General features: G+C 34.3%; 3 protein-coding genes and 1 long non-coding RNA gene across 5 annotated transcripts; 2 read left to right on the forward strand and 2 right to left on the reverse strand.

The window, feature by feature from the left end:
• The first annotated feature begins 352 nt into the window (after positions 1–352).
• LOC128880746 (protein Fer3-like) lies at positions 353–5,179 on the forward strand. 2 transcript variants are annotated; one of them, XM_054131136.1, is made up of 4 exons: positions 353–931; positions 1,304–1,448; positions 3,800–3,959; positions 4,168–5,179. In XM_054131136.1, exons 2-4 carry the CDS (start codon positions 1,309–1,311, stop codon positions 4,318–4,320), a joined length of 453 nt encoding a protein of 150 aa, XP_053987111.1. In that variant the 5' UTR covers positions 353–931; positions 1,304–1,308; the 3' UTR covers positions 4,321–5,179. The 2 variants fall into 2 exon arrangements, with proteins under 2 accessions (XP_053987111.1, XP_053987110.1); XM_054131135.1 differs by having other exon boundaries at positions 354–931; positions 1,294–1,448.
• Positions 5,180–6,081: 902 nt separating this feature from the next.
• Positions 6,082–7,658, reverse strand: LOC128881212 (uncharacterized). Its single transcript, XR_008458023.1, has 3 exons — positions 7,620–7,658; positions 7,200–7,296; positions 6,082–6,460 (listed from the first exon to the last, which is right to left on the reverse strand). It is a non-coding gene; the product is annotated as an uncharacterized LOC128881212 (long non-coding RNA).
• Positions 7,659–9,625: 1,967 nt separating this feature from the next.
• LOC128880892 (divalent-cation tolerance protein CutA) lies at positions 9,626–11,169 on the forward strand. The gene is made up of 6 exons (XM_054131431.1): positions 9,626–9,883; positions 9,953–10,012; positions 10,078–10,123; positions 10,197–10,246; positions 10,316–10,358; positions 10,437–11,169. The coding sequence occupies exons 1-6, from the start codon at positions 9,720–9,722 to the stop codon at positions 10,518–10,520; spliced, it is 447 nt and encodes a 148-aa protein (XP_053987406.1). The 5' UTR covers positions 9,626–9,719; the 3' UTR covers positions 10,521–11,169.
• On the reverse strand, positions 10,662–14,678 carry LOC128880890 (E3 ubiquitin-protein ligase UHRF1-like). Its single transcript, XM_054131427.1, has 8 exons — positions 14,392–14,678; positions 13,204–13,829; positions 12,747–13,101; positions 12,498–12,677; positions 12,267–12,423; positions 12,007–12,205; positions 11,510–11,923; positions 10,662–11,444 (listed from the first exon to the last, which is right to left on the reverse strand). The coding sequence occupies exons 1-8, from the start codon at positions 14,473–14,475 to the stop codon at positions 11,225–11,227; spliced, it is 2,235 nt and encodes a 744-aa protein (XP_053987402.1). The 5' UTR covers positions 14,476–14,678; the 3' UTR covers positions 10,662–11,224.
• Positions 14,679–14,745: the final 67 nt, after the last annotated feature.

Raw genomic sequence — 14,745 nt, forward strand, 5'->3', positions numbered from 1 at the left:
TTTATCGGACGATTACACTCCATTGAGGACACGTGTTATACTCTGTGTATCTTTGAAAGGGAGATAAATGAAGATTCTGCTGATCCTTCTTAAAAATAAGCATCGTCGCTCGTACGAGGGTGACCAGAGGGTAACTACGCGTATCTAATTAAAATAAAAAAATCAGACACATTCCATACCATTCCTACTTTATCAAGAAATCGATCCTAAACCTATCTATTTACTATCGAACTACTTGACCGTTTTAAACAAAACGGTAATCTCCTTATACAAATTTCATTCAAATTCTTTAAAAAAGACTCCACACGCGAATTCCATAAAATTTCCTCGGTGAATCCTCGCATACATTTTTTCTATCGAATTTGTCCAATCGGTTACGCAACAGAGGGTTAAAAAAGGACGAGGTTGAAGAGCTACTAGCCGCAAAAATTCCGAACGAATAGTTTATCCATCTTTGAAGCGACACGGTCGATAATCCCGATATCGTCGTTCAACCCCCGCGAAACAAGAGAAGCCATGAGGGTTGTTCGCAAGCTCCACCCCTAGCCGTAGTCGTTCGCCCAACGAGCGCGTTTCATCGAAGGTTCTCCGAGGTTGAAGTTAACCAACGGGAACGCGGGACCGCGACGCAGGCGTCCATGAACGACGAATAAACGTGCCCGCAGAGGGGTTGCTTTCGAAAGGGGCAGGTTCAAAATCACAGGACACCGAGATCGTCCTGACGTGGACAGCATCGACGCCCTCAGAACGAAGGTGACACTGGTCGGCAAGCTTTCGTTACCGTGATCTAACCTCGCGACAGATAGATTTTTTTAATTTTTTTTTTGTTTTTATTAACAGCAAAGTGTCCTAAACTCGTTCGCCGCTGGACAGAACGCGGGATATGAGCTACACCGAACAGTTGTGGGAGATCAATGGAAATCAAGCACCAGTGGGTATATAAACGATTTAAAGTGAATTATTATTTAATAGAACCCCTGTTACGTGGACCACCCGTTACCGTGAACGTTACTGTGAACGAACGTTGAAATTTCAATCGAGCGTAGAAACCAAAAATTGTATGACGAAAAGCAAGGAATTCTTTTTTTTAAATGGTACGCGACATTTTGCGAAGACTCTATTTCATCAGAGAAATTGAAATTTGAACGAGAGCCAGCGAATTAATTTGAAATTGTTTCGTTAAATTCGAGTACAAGTTACACGCGTAAACGTTGGTCGCGAATCGTTACGTTGCTCTACTTTCATATTAACAAACACGACGCGAATAAAAGTAAACGTAAGTAAATGAAACAGGTGATTACAGCGGACATGTCGCAATACGTCAGCGGCGAACTCGGAAGCTATCCTGTGTGGGACAGTTCGGTTTTGTATCAAGCACCACCGCCTTCGCATTCTCATGTCAACGATCACGGATTGTACAGACAACCATGCGCGTTGCTTCACCAGAGGTAATGCGAATAATTACTAGTAATCATAATAGTAATTCAGCCACAAACTATTAGGATGAACCAAAAGTTCGTGCGTTTTCTACGTTTTTTCAGTTTGTGCAATTTTTTGAAATCATTAAAATTACTTTATATGCAAGTGTTATAACAGCTATTTCATATTTAATTATTAACTACGTTAATTTATTCATCGTTTAATTTTGTTTCGTTTTAGTAAAATCATGGAAAATGTTGAGATTCGAGTACCTTTACGCCACTACCGGAAGCAAGAGTTTAAATCTACTAAATATAATATTTTCTTTGCTGCTTCGGTAGCTTTACATTTTTGCTTTTGGTAGTGACGTAAAAGTACTCGAATCTCAACATTTTCCATGACTTTACTAAGACAAAAAAAGAATTAAACGATCAATAAATTAACGTAGCTAATAATTAAATATGAAAGGGCTTTTCAAAGGCTACAAAATGATATACAGGGTGTTTACGTATAAGTTCAGACATACGCAGGGTGTCAATTCTACAACAAATTTCCAACAAAAAATTACTCTTAGACATTTTCTTTGTGTCGCCTTATTTTCGAGAATTTTCACTTTTAATATTTTCTCTGCGTTTTCGACTTAACACTCTCCAAACGGCCATAACTCCACCAAATTACAGTGCAAACTTAAAACTAAGTATACCATTCGAAAGAGCGTTAAATTTCCCATCTCTCTGATGCAAAACCAAAATGTATTACGTAGATTTAACAAGTGAAAAATTATGCCAAACTTTACATCGTGAAAATTTTTAAAAATTTGACTTTTTCTGTATTTGTCTTTCGATTTCAAAGACAGAGTTGTTTGGCGGGCACTCTTCGGGAAAAACTTCCTCGAAGTCTCAACTTTTGAATAGGATAGTCAAAAAAAATTGTACGGTGGTATTTTAGGGAGAAAATGACGGTTAAATGCAGAAAACCGTTCAAAATGCCCGCCTGCTAAATCAAAACTTATCGGTTCTTCTGCGCCGAAAACATCGATTTTTTGCTTTGTAAAATCGATCGTGTTCCAATCTCCATATCAATTATCGGTACATCGAGATTGATTTTGATTAACGGGGTATCCTGAATTAGAAGGTCTAAAAAAAGCGGTTTTTCGTGAATTTTTTTAGTTCACATAGAAGAAAAATGTATGAAAATGAAAATTTCTTTTGGTTTTTTTGTGCCAAACCAAAATTACGACCTGCATCTTTCCCGCCGATAGGAGGTTTTAATTGTGAGGTGCTCTACAAATGTGCGTCGCCAGTCGACTCAATTTGAATATTTCTTGTTGAAAAAATTTGTACAGATTACTCAAATATGTATGAAAATAGGATAAAAAGTTCGATAGAATTAATTTTTTTTTTCCATCCTAAAAAAATTCAGGAAAACCCGCTTTTTTTAGACCTCCTAATTCAGGATACCCCCTTAAATAATCTCTAAAAACGAAAATTCTATGGATATATGTTCAAAAAAATTATTATTCACCTCGCACTCAGGCTCTACACACGGCTGGGAGAGGTATGAGGTGTCAAAAAATCGGTTTCTTTCCTAATTGGAGAGGCTCGGGAGTGTCACAAAAAAAATACATCAAACCCGATGTCAAGTTAATTTTAAAGTAACAAGTCGATTTTTGTTGAAAAATATCGATTTTTAACTAAAAACTCACGCTTTTCTGGATTTAAACGTAATTTTCTCCGTAAAATACCATCGTACATGTTTTTTTGACAATACCGTTCAAAAGCTGAGACTTCGAGGAAGTTTTTTCCGAAGAGTGCCCGCCAAACAACTATGTCTTTAAAACCGAAAAACGAATACAGAAAATGTCAAATTTGTTGAATTTGTCACAATGTAAAGTTTGACCTAATTTTTCACTTGTTAAATCTACGTAATAAATTTTGGTTCGGCATCAGGAAGATGGGAAATTTAACGCTCCTTCGAATGGTATACTTAGTTTTAAGTTTGCACTGCAATTCGGTGTAGTTATGGCCGTTTAAAGAGTGTCAAGTCGAAAACGCAGAGAAAATATTAAAAGTGAAAATTCTCGAGAATAAGCCGACACAAATAAATTGTCTACGAGTAATGTTTTGTTAGAAATTTGTTGTAGAATTGACACCCTGCGTATGTCTGGATTTATACGTAGACACCCTGCATAACACTTGCATATAAAGTAATTTTAAGGTGGATGTGACATAAAAACACAAAATAAAAAAGCAAAAAAGGAATTTTAATGACTTCAACAAATTGCACAAACTGAAACAACGTAAAAGGACACACGAACTTTTGGTTCACCCTAATAGTATTGGTATTTGCTAAGCGTTCACTGTTCAAACTCGGATTTCAGTCGATACACGCCTAATGGGAGGTCGCCGAATCTTCCATCATCAACCACGAAGAAGCCAAGGCGTCGCGTGGCGACAGTTTCGCAAAGAAGAGCCGCGAACATCCGCGAAAGGCGTAGGATGTTCAACTTGAACGAAGCTTTCGACAAGTTACGCAGAAAAGTGAGTCTCCGCATTGGTCTACGAAATTTTCTCAAAGTAAAATAAAACGAACGCTTCTACTAACTTCATACGTACACGGAACAAAAAATAAAAATTATCCGATATTATTCGATCCATCTACTTTTTAACGAAATTAACCATTTATTATGTAATTTTTATTATCGATAACGCTATTAACAATTTCGCTAATAATTCTTACCGTCCCCAGGTACCAACTTTCGCGTACGAGAAGCGATTATCGAGAATCGAGACTCTACGTTTGGCGATCACTTACATCGCATTTATGGGAGAATTGTTGGGAATCGAACCGAGCAGTCCAAAGCCAGAATACATTCCGAGGGAGTATTATTTGCCAAATTAAACGCCGAACACCGAGCACTTAACTCTTTGCGGTTGAAATTTTCAAATTTCGGTACATCTTCGTCGAGCCTCTCTCGACGTAAGACCGGCAAACGGTTAACTAATGGGTTAATAAATAACGTAAGTTCATCGATAAGTGAATCGACGGAGCGAATCAATGAGAACGACCGCGTAGGTGTTGTAAAATTAAAAATATATATGTACAACGCAATAAGAATCCTAATTTCCCACGTATTTAAATAAAGCGAGATGAAAACATGGTAAATAAATTCGACGCGCGCCGAACATGGTAAATTCAATGTGTTTTACGTATGCACGCATGTAGGTATTGTGATCGAGTGTGAAACGAGCTCCGATGTACGAGCTATAGTTAAGAACTATCCCGAAAAAGAGAAGAAAGAAAAAAAACATTAATTAACACTTAATGTTTATGTGATTTTACGAAGTAAGGTGAAAATCCGTGTCTTCCATAATTAATGAAAAATTTGCGTATTATATGTATATTGTCATTATATTTAAATATAAGACATACAAAAACTGTCATCAATGTATATGTGTGTGTACATTCCCCATCTATAGTGTGATGTTGTTACAGTTTCCCCACAAAAGTAATAACCCTGTGTTTGTGTATACCGCTAGTCTAATAGAGTTAGATCTCAAATGGAGGCGTTTTTCAGGTCTCAATTTTGAGTGTACGCGAGCTTTCTACAGAGTATCACTAATGAATGTAGTTACAATTAACAATATCGATAGTGAAATGTAGTTCAATTAGAAACGAGATTCGAACACGATCTTATTCATTCCATCGTTTTTCCACCGTCTATATTTGATGTTATAGATTGTAATAAAATTGGAAGGTAGTGTAGTCGGCAGAATATTAAAGAATAATTTATGCTATCAATCTGTTATTTTTTACTTTCTTTATAAACGGAAATCATAGTTAAAGCTAATATTGATGTATGTTGAAAGATGAATATTTCCCTATCAATTTTTGTTATGCTTTTGAAATTAGTATCTCCGTATTTTCAGCTACTTTAAAATTGAACAATTCTCCTCTTATGTCAGATAACAGCTTCCAAAGCTGATGGAATGAATAATACAGAGCCCGAATTAAAGTTATAGGAATGACTGAGGAAGATTGCAGCCATTAGCTGATATTATTTGGTATGCAATTGATAACGATACCAAGCTCGTATGAGTGATACAATTAGCAATTACATACTTCAAATAATAAATGTCCAGGTCTCACCACGCGGAGGTTGCTGCATTGGAGACCCAGGAGCAGGATGAAAGGTATGTGTCACATGCCACATCACACAAACGATCCTTTATTACACGCCTTAATATTGAGAAATGTAATTATCAAGATAAGTTACTTTAATCGAAATCGAATTATTTGTCAGAAATAAAATGCATACTCGCTAAAGAGCGCGTATGGAATCATTCGCCCGTGTCGCTTCGGACCTTTCGTCCTACGATATGATTCGAGGACCAGAGGAACAAAAAAACATGCGACTTACCGATTGCTGTTTTGAAATCTGTGTGTGCTTCGTTAGCAGCTATCGTAGTAGCTCTGCTTGGCTCTTCTGGGCTTTGTTTGGATCTGCTTGGCTCTGCTAGGCTCTACTGGGTTCACGAAAGCGGGAACGAGGAGGGAAGAATCTGTGAAAGCACACAGAACGCAATGATCGGTCCCTGCAGTTGCAATTTTAGAGATACCAATTTATAATGATTTGAGTTTGTAGATGCTTACATCTTCCATTTGTTAAGCATCGCTCAATACTCCTCTTCCAGTAATACACGATAAACATTGACTCTACTACGCGTATGCCTAAAATTTAGACGAAGATCTACTCGATAGATACCATTGTGTATCAAAATAAAGAAGACTTCTACCTACGTGTAAACACTGACTCGACCGACCGCCTTGCACGCGGTCACAAAGTCGCTGAAAGAAAGAGTGGGATAGGAGACAAGGTCGAAGCAGCATGGCTGTGCTTCCCTGGAATTTTTTTCTTTCCGATCAGAGTATTAGACACTGAAATACTGTTCTTCTTGACACTGCGACGATTCGCCCCTTGTTATTGAAACACAAGACCAAGAACAGGCCAAAGTCAAACGCTGGTAACGAACATGAATATCTGTAAATATTAGTAGTGAAATGTTACGGTCAAATATAATAAGAAATGTTAAACAGTAAAAATTTTTGTTACTAGTTGCAATGAGAATTTTGTCGTATCCAAAGATATATTACGATTTTCATAAATATTGGAAGACTAGTTATAAAATCACAGTTCATTAGTTACTTAACACTAAACCTATAGGTATATCGACGTTCATTTGTAACTATGTATTTCGAGATGGAACAAATGATTAGTCTTGAAAACATTCTATTTTTCAATTAAATGCAAACATAATTTACCTGGAACTGAATTGAATAATGCATGATACAATTGTATATAATGTATACGTATATTGCATATAAGTAATATATACTAATGTTTGAAAACGATCATTTGACCGGTCGTGGTAAGTTTAGTGTTAAAGCTTGTAGTATCTTAATGTACAACCGCGTAGATTTTACTTGTATTCTACTTGAATTTAAACTTGCTACTGAAAATTGAACGCAAACCCAATTGCACCATAAAAATGGATTTGTCAAAGAATCTATTTTATTGTGTAAAATACGAGAAAATATGCAACCGTGATCAAAGTACGTTAACATGACGCCATTTTGAATTGTTACAAAATTTCAAATCAAAGAGAAGTTCGTATTAATATTGTTCCATTTTGACAGTGATAAATTATGAAATCGCGCAACACGTTTACAATCAATGACAATTTATACGAGAAACAAAAAAAATATAAATACTTACATACCAATTTTGCCACACTTCGTGAAATCTCGTTCGAATTGAAGACGAATCCATCATGGCGTCGGTTAAAGCACCCCCGCGTTTGAATTTCAATCGGCAACCTGTAACACGAGAGAACGATTAGTTCAAGGCACATTCGTTGTCACGAGTACAGCTATCTTATGATAAAACGACAATCCAAAATTATAAATTGAAATAATTCCCAAATGATTGTAATTTAATTTAACGAAATGTTATCAATTTACACCGAGTGGAGAAATAGAAATCGCGAAGCCGATTGAACTTCTCTTCACTTCTTTCATTATCCCGATTGAATTAATCGTTAAAAGTCTATCGATATTATATGAAAGCACCAATAGAGAGTAAACGAGAGTAGTATTAGTAATTAGTAACGGTCAGATAGCAACAAGTGGAAAATAGATACCTAATTATTCGCGGAATACTCGATACGTCTTGTCGCGCGAACTTCCACGGAACTAATGCAAACTAATGGCGGTCGCGACTGCGCGACACAGCCCGTCGCGCGCCGCTAGGCGGCGGGTGGGGGTACCCCCATTTCTCACCAGGGCTGCGAGTAATTAATTACTTTTAAAATTAATTTCCGTTTTTAATTGACAATTAATTACAAACAATGTAATTAAAAATTATTTAATTAAAATTGAATTGAGCACAATTAATCGAAAGTCGTTTAACTGACAATTGATATGAGCAAATTTAATCGAAGATATTTAATTGACGATTGATATGAGCAAATTTAATCGAAAATATTTAATTGACGATTGCTTTAAGCAGAATTAATTCAAAGCCATTTAATTGACGATTACTTTAAGCTGCTTTATGTTTTTATTATATTACTTTAATTTATACCTATGGTATATACAGGGTGTCCCAAAAATGTTGTAACACCTTGAAAGGGGTGGTTCGGAAGGTGATTTGAAACAAGTTTTTCCTTAGCGAAAATGTTGTCCGAGGCTTCGTTGAGGAGATATTAACAGAAAATCCCGACCAATCAGAGCGCAAGTATACCATTGGAGCGGCCGTGGTAGCGAAGACTGCGAGCTAAGCGGTCGCGTCCAATGTCCTTCGATGCACGTCGAGTAGCTTGTTGGCGTACAAGCGCGGCCGCTTAGCACATAGCCTTCGCTACCGCAGCCGCTCCAACGGTATCAGCGCGCTCTGATTGGTCAGTGTTTTCCGTTAATATTTCCTCAACGAAGCCTCGGACAACATTTTCGCTAAGGAAAAACTTGTTTCAAATCACCTCCCGAACTACCCATTTCAAAGTATTACAACATTTTTGGGACACCCTGTATACAAGCAACTCATTTTGATGAGGTTAATAGTATTTGGTATATTGCATTTGTCGCTACAAATTGGTTTATATATATATGTTTATTTATATGTGTTACTTATACATATAATTAATTGAATTTTATATAAATGTCTTTTAACATTGAAGATATAAACAAATCGTCAATTAAATGGTTTTGAATTAATTCTGCTTAAAGTAATCGTCAATTGAATGATCTTCGATTAAATTCGCTCATATCAATCGTCAATTAAACGACTTTCGATTAACTCTGCTTAATTCAATTTTAATTAAGTAATTTTTAATTACATTTATTCAAAATATTTATTAATTAAGTTGATTGAATTAAATTTGTTTAAATCAATTATTTAATTAAAAAATTGTAATTGATTATTATTCAAACCCTGTTTCTCACTAACAATAAGGAAGTCCGATTTAAGTCGTTGGAAAGAAGGATCTCTTTACGATTTTTTTAAACATAATGTATTAAGTGAATCTTTATGAAACTTACAGGGTCTTTTGTTGGATATTTGGTGATAACAAATCATTTTTTTCGATGCAAAATTGTATGTGGAAAGCCATGTATATGGGTATGTTTATAGACTCCTCGTCGTCGAAGTTACGAATTTGCGATAATTGTAAAACCTCCAATGTTTACCTTAAACAAAAAAAATAGATAAAGTGCCAGACCAGCGTTTAACACTAGGTTTACGAAGATATTTTCTTAGATTTTTCTATTACTAAAGTAATGTTTTAAGGTCGATAATTCAGTTTGTGAGACACAAACTTCTTTCAATGACCAGGTTACCATATTATCTTGCCTGAGGTAGATATATAATAGAAACATTTGAAATTTTAACAATAAATGATTGTCTAGTTTTCATATACAATACAGTTAGTTGCAAAAGTGTCATCAAATTTGAAGTAACGTACTTTTTTTCATAATTTCCTAATAATTTAAGAAATTTCATTTCCAAAGTCCATTTGTTTCCTTTGGATCTTACATACAATGTTAGACTATAGAGATTTTTAAATTTCATTCAAATGTAACTAATTACTTCGAATATTAGATTTCGTTATAAGTTCAAAAATCGATTGCTTTAGCTCTCTCTGAGGCTAAGTTCAAGTCATTCGAACAATAGTGGTGTCCAATGATTATGGTACCGGTTAGTGCCGCTTCTGAGAGCATTGTCAAGCATTGTGGCGTCAAAACAAATGTCACGTTTGCCTTGTAAACTAATTTTTGGTTTACTTATGATTTTTTGTTTTGCTAGAAGTGTTAGTAGCCAAACTTATAGAAATATGAGCATTCTTACGGGACTTCACTCTGTAGTGTATGTTACTGTCCCGACACAGGAAGTTGCCAAAACATTAGCACAGCAAGTATTAATTTAATCCGAAAACAAATGGATTTTTTCGAAACAATTATATTCTTTATAATTTCACAGTGGCTTGGTGAGAAATAAGTTAGCCGCATGCGTTAATATCATACCATCGATCACATCAGTGTAAGTATTATATGCAATTAACATAAAAGAGTGACTTTAAAGCAATAATCAATTATCATTTACAGGTACGAGTGGAAGAACGAAATTAACGAAGACAATGAACTCTTACTGGTATAAATACATTAATTATAAAAGAAATATTATGATAATATTAAAATATATTTCTAATTTATTACTGTTCCAGATGATGAAAACTAGGACCGATACTGTAGATTCTTTGACCAAATATGTAAAGTAAGTATAAATTTAATAATTCGAAATTGCACTCTTAAATTTTACTGATTCTAAATTCTATTTAAACAGGGAAAACCATCCATATGAAGTTTGCGAAGTAATATCTTTACCTGTAAGTTTTGTTTGTACTCTAATATGTGTACAATGTAATTTATAGACAAATCTTACATCTGCATGCATCTTATTACAGATTCAAAATGGAAATGAAAAATACCTCCAATGGATCAGTGAAATAGTTCCACCCATTGATCAGAGATTAGGAACTGAAAATTAATTATTCCTTTTCTGTTCGTGTTTGGTGATATTTTGATCCATTACGTTATAGCAGAAACATTTATTTACTATATATTAAAATAATGCATTTAAAAAGTGCTTTTGTGAATATTTCATGATTGTGAAAAATTATATTAAACCATTTACCAGGAAACAAATTGTTTTATTAGAATATAAAATTAAAAGTACTATAACTGAAATCAATCTGAACACATTGATATGTATACATGAATATAGAAGTAAGCATTAAGTAATAGCAGTTTAGTGAAGTATTTCCATATCTGATACTACGTACAACTACAAGAGTAAAACTTACATAAATCAATATAAAAATAAGTACTATAACTATTAATCATGTGTGTTTTCTTCATTTCCTACAAATTTTGTTCTCCCTGCAATGAAAATATTATCCTTATCCTCGTATTATTAATATTATCATCAGTCATTTTTATTATTATAAGTATTAGTGATAATAAAGTTCATTATTGTTTCGGTGGATTACATACGCAAATTTTATATGCCTGCAAAATTTGCTATGATATATTAAGCAATATAGGCATACATATGCCATACTTATACGAATGTATATATATTATAACAAATCACTCGTAGTTCAGTACCATTCGTTACAGGAATATTACGTAATACAGTCTAGGTAAATATTAATTCGTATTTGAAAGGTAATCGTTTCATGAAAAGTTAATGTTATCTGCCACCCCCGTAGCCTGGATAAAGTAATAACAATGAAGATGATAAAGATTGATTGATTTCCATCTTATAATTTTTGTCTAACAAATGACGACACGATGGGCAACAATGTACACCAGATGAAAAACTACGTTTTAAACAAACATGGCAAATATTATGCGCACACGGAGTCGTTACTGGATTAAAAACCACTTCTAAACAGCAAGGACATATGAACCTGCAATTTAAAAGGCATTAAAAATAAAATCTTACCAGTTACCATACGTAAAAAAATAACAATACCTTTCCGATACTTGTTGTAAAAACGCAGCTTTTCCATTTGATAAAGCTGTACGACATTCGTCCCACAACTTCGCATTTCCTTGATCTTCGTTAATCAATTTCTCTAGTTCGATTTCTAATTTATAAGCTTCGCGTTTTCGTTTCTTTTTAGGTGGTTCCTCTAGTATTGAAGCAATAGAATTTTGTTGTTCTGTAAACTCGTTTCGTTTCTTATTTGTTTTATTTTTTGCCATTGCTTCTAAGTATCCATCTGGATACATTGGCTTGAAACCTAATGCAGCTATCCGTTCTTTGCCCTCTTTAGTCCATGGTGCGGGTGCAGGATCATCCCTTCTTAATAAATATCTCCATACACGAAAGCCACTTTTACCTGTATCTGGATAATATTTTACCACTTTATATATACCGTCGTACCTAAAAGAAATTTTTATATTACGTAAAACGTAAGTACTATTATTTATTCAAGCAATTTATTTAAAAAATAATAATTGATGTACCTGTTGCCTTCCTCAGGTGCGTATTTACTATGTTTAGCAAGCTTGAAGTTCCTTACTACTCTTACGGGTATACCGCCCCTCCAATCTTCGGCTGTAGCACCAACAGTTGCGTTAAGTTTGGCATTGCAATTTACTGCTAAAGCCTTATTCATTCTAGTCAATGTTTGATCACAACTCTGTTCAGCCGTTCTTTTGTTCCCTTTATAAATATAACGTATCGATTAAAATACGATAAATTAATTTATAAATAAATATCTTACCTGATAAGTCCCTTCCTCCAGACCCAGTATACATAAATTCATCGCCATTGTCAATATCATCCTCGTACCCACCGGATAACACGATGGAATATGCGCAATCAGTTTCGCGTCCGTGAATTCCAGCTATATGCGGTCTGTGTACACCAACTTCGGATACCTGTCATTTATTTTTCAATTTATATATGTTACACCCATTGTTAAAATTAATAATTATTTAAAATTTTTAGTTACTTGTACTCTGTATATCCAACACATTCCAACTTCTACTCCTGGAACAGGTCCGCGATGATTTGGTGGTACTATACTACACTCTTTTGTCCTTCCCACACATGCCATTCCCTTACCCCAATCTCGTTTACTGTTACTATTTTCATTGGTTTTTTTTTTCGTCTGCTTCAATTTGTCACCTGCCTTTAAAAAATTAGCATTTATACAGTCATAAAATCACTGTAAGAGTAGATTTACTGCATGATGATTAACCTTTACAATCTCGTTTTCATCATTTTTACATTCTGCGCAATACCAATAATCTTCTTCTGGTATAGACGTTAACGGGGGATTTAAACATCGTAAGTGATACGCGTTGTTACATTCATCGCATAATAGAAGATTATGTTCATCTTCTTTTCCACCACATACTCTGCAACCGCATTCCTTACATTTCGTGCGAGGATTATCCGAACATGCATTACAATTAGCTTGTACGCGTCTTCGTTTACCATTACTGATCATGTGCTGTTCATCTTCAGGGGTTCTATCTTTAAGAAGTTTGGCCTCTTCTATTGCGAAAATTTCACTTTTTGGATTTACTTTACGATTTTCGAGTTGCTGATCCCTATATTGAAATAAAAATAATTACTTTAAATTTTTATTACTTTAAACTGTACATCAAACCTAGTTACCCACTATTAAGTTAAATGTTAATAATGACAATTACCTTCCAATATGAAGAGTTCCTGTAAGTTCCTGTACTCTTCTCTTTTTATCTATTTTTGATATTGTGAAATCATACCACAGCCCAGTCTCTTTGGGATCATCAACATTATGATTGATCATTACTTTATCACCTATTTTTAAGGCATCAAACCGCATAAGGCGCCTCGCGCGTGGTCTTACAGATAATTCAGGTACATTAAAATGTGGTGCATTGTCGTCAAATTCCCAACGTACATTATAAATAAGTTTATCTTCCTTTTTATAGATTTTTAATATTATTGCCTCGAACCAGGCTCCATAAGTTGGATCAAGACAATCTACAGCATCTCCATCTTTATAATATAAACTTTCAGCTTCGACAAGTGTCTCATCTTCGTTAGAATTATCTATATTGTCTGTTTCAGATTTAGAATTAGTAGTAGTAGAACTCGTAGTAGTAGAACTTGTAGTACTACTAGAGGTAGCTTTGATTTTTGCATCATCAACATTTACTCTCGTCATTAACTGAATTACATCATTTAAGTTGATATTGTAATCATGAAGCTTATAACCATTTTCTAACTGTTTTCCACGAAAAAACAATCTTTGCAAATCAGCTTTCACATTAAATTCTTTTTCAATTTCGTGCTGAAAAATAAGACAAAGATTATTACATATGAATAAAACATACATATACCCTTCCATAATGTTGGTATTACAGTAAACTTAAAAATAATTGTTTTTATTTTAAATACAAGATTTTACACATTCTCTATATAAGTACAAACTATGTTATATACAGTGTATATAATAATATAGCTTTTTTATTTGTCTATAGGGTGCGTTATATTTTAAGTCGAGTAATAATATCATGGTAATTGAAGCTTTCATAAAATGTCGCCAACTAAACTTCGCCATATTTAATCAAGAACGTTCAAGCTGCTTATGCTTTACGTAATAAGTAATATGCAAGAATAAACCATCTACTTGTTAAAATTTATACACATTTTCCTCTCACATATACTATACATCACTAATAAATAAATTTAATAACTTCTACTTTCTTATAAGTAAGAAACAAATGCTACAAGGATATATTGTCTGTAATAAGTATCATAGATAGGAATGTAAACTATTAATAAATACTGAAATTTCCCTTCCATCTTCGAAAGGAATACTTTTGATTCTAAATATACACAGAACCAAGTACCTTAAAGTCTTCCACCTCAGTCAATTTAGAGATAGTCAGTATTGCCTCCTGTTTACCATCTATTGTTCGCACTTTAACGTACATTTTGATGCGTTCGTTTAATCAAATATTCTCAAATACTCGTGGCTCTCTATCGTCTATTTAACAGTTACGTTTTTGTATCGATTCACAAACAAAAGACGAAAGTAAAGATTTAAATTACTTATCAACAACAGTACATCTAAAATTTAACAAATTTCGCGACCAATAGTCGCTGTTGATCGCTGTCAGAACTAGCCTCACCACTTGTTGGCACCTAATGAGAATGGAAATTTGGCGGGAAGAAACCATGAGGGCACGTAACGGAAAAACTAG

This window comes from Hylaeus volcanicus, chromosome 8, assembly GCF_026283585.1.
Source record: "Hylaeus volcanicus isolate JK05 chromosome 8, UHH_iyHylVolc1.0_haploid, whole genome shotgun sequence".
Classification (NCBI taxonomy): Eukaryota; Metazoa; Arthropoda; class Insecta; order Hymenoptera; family Colletidae; genus Hylaeus; species Hylaeus volcanicus.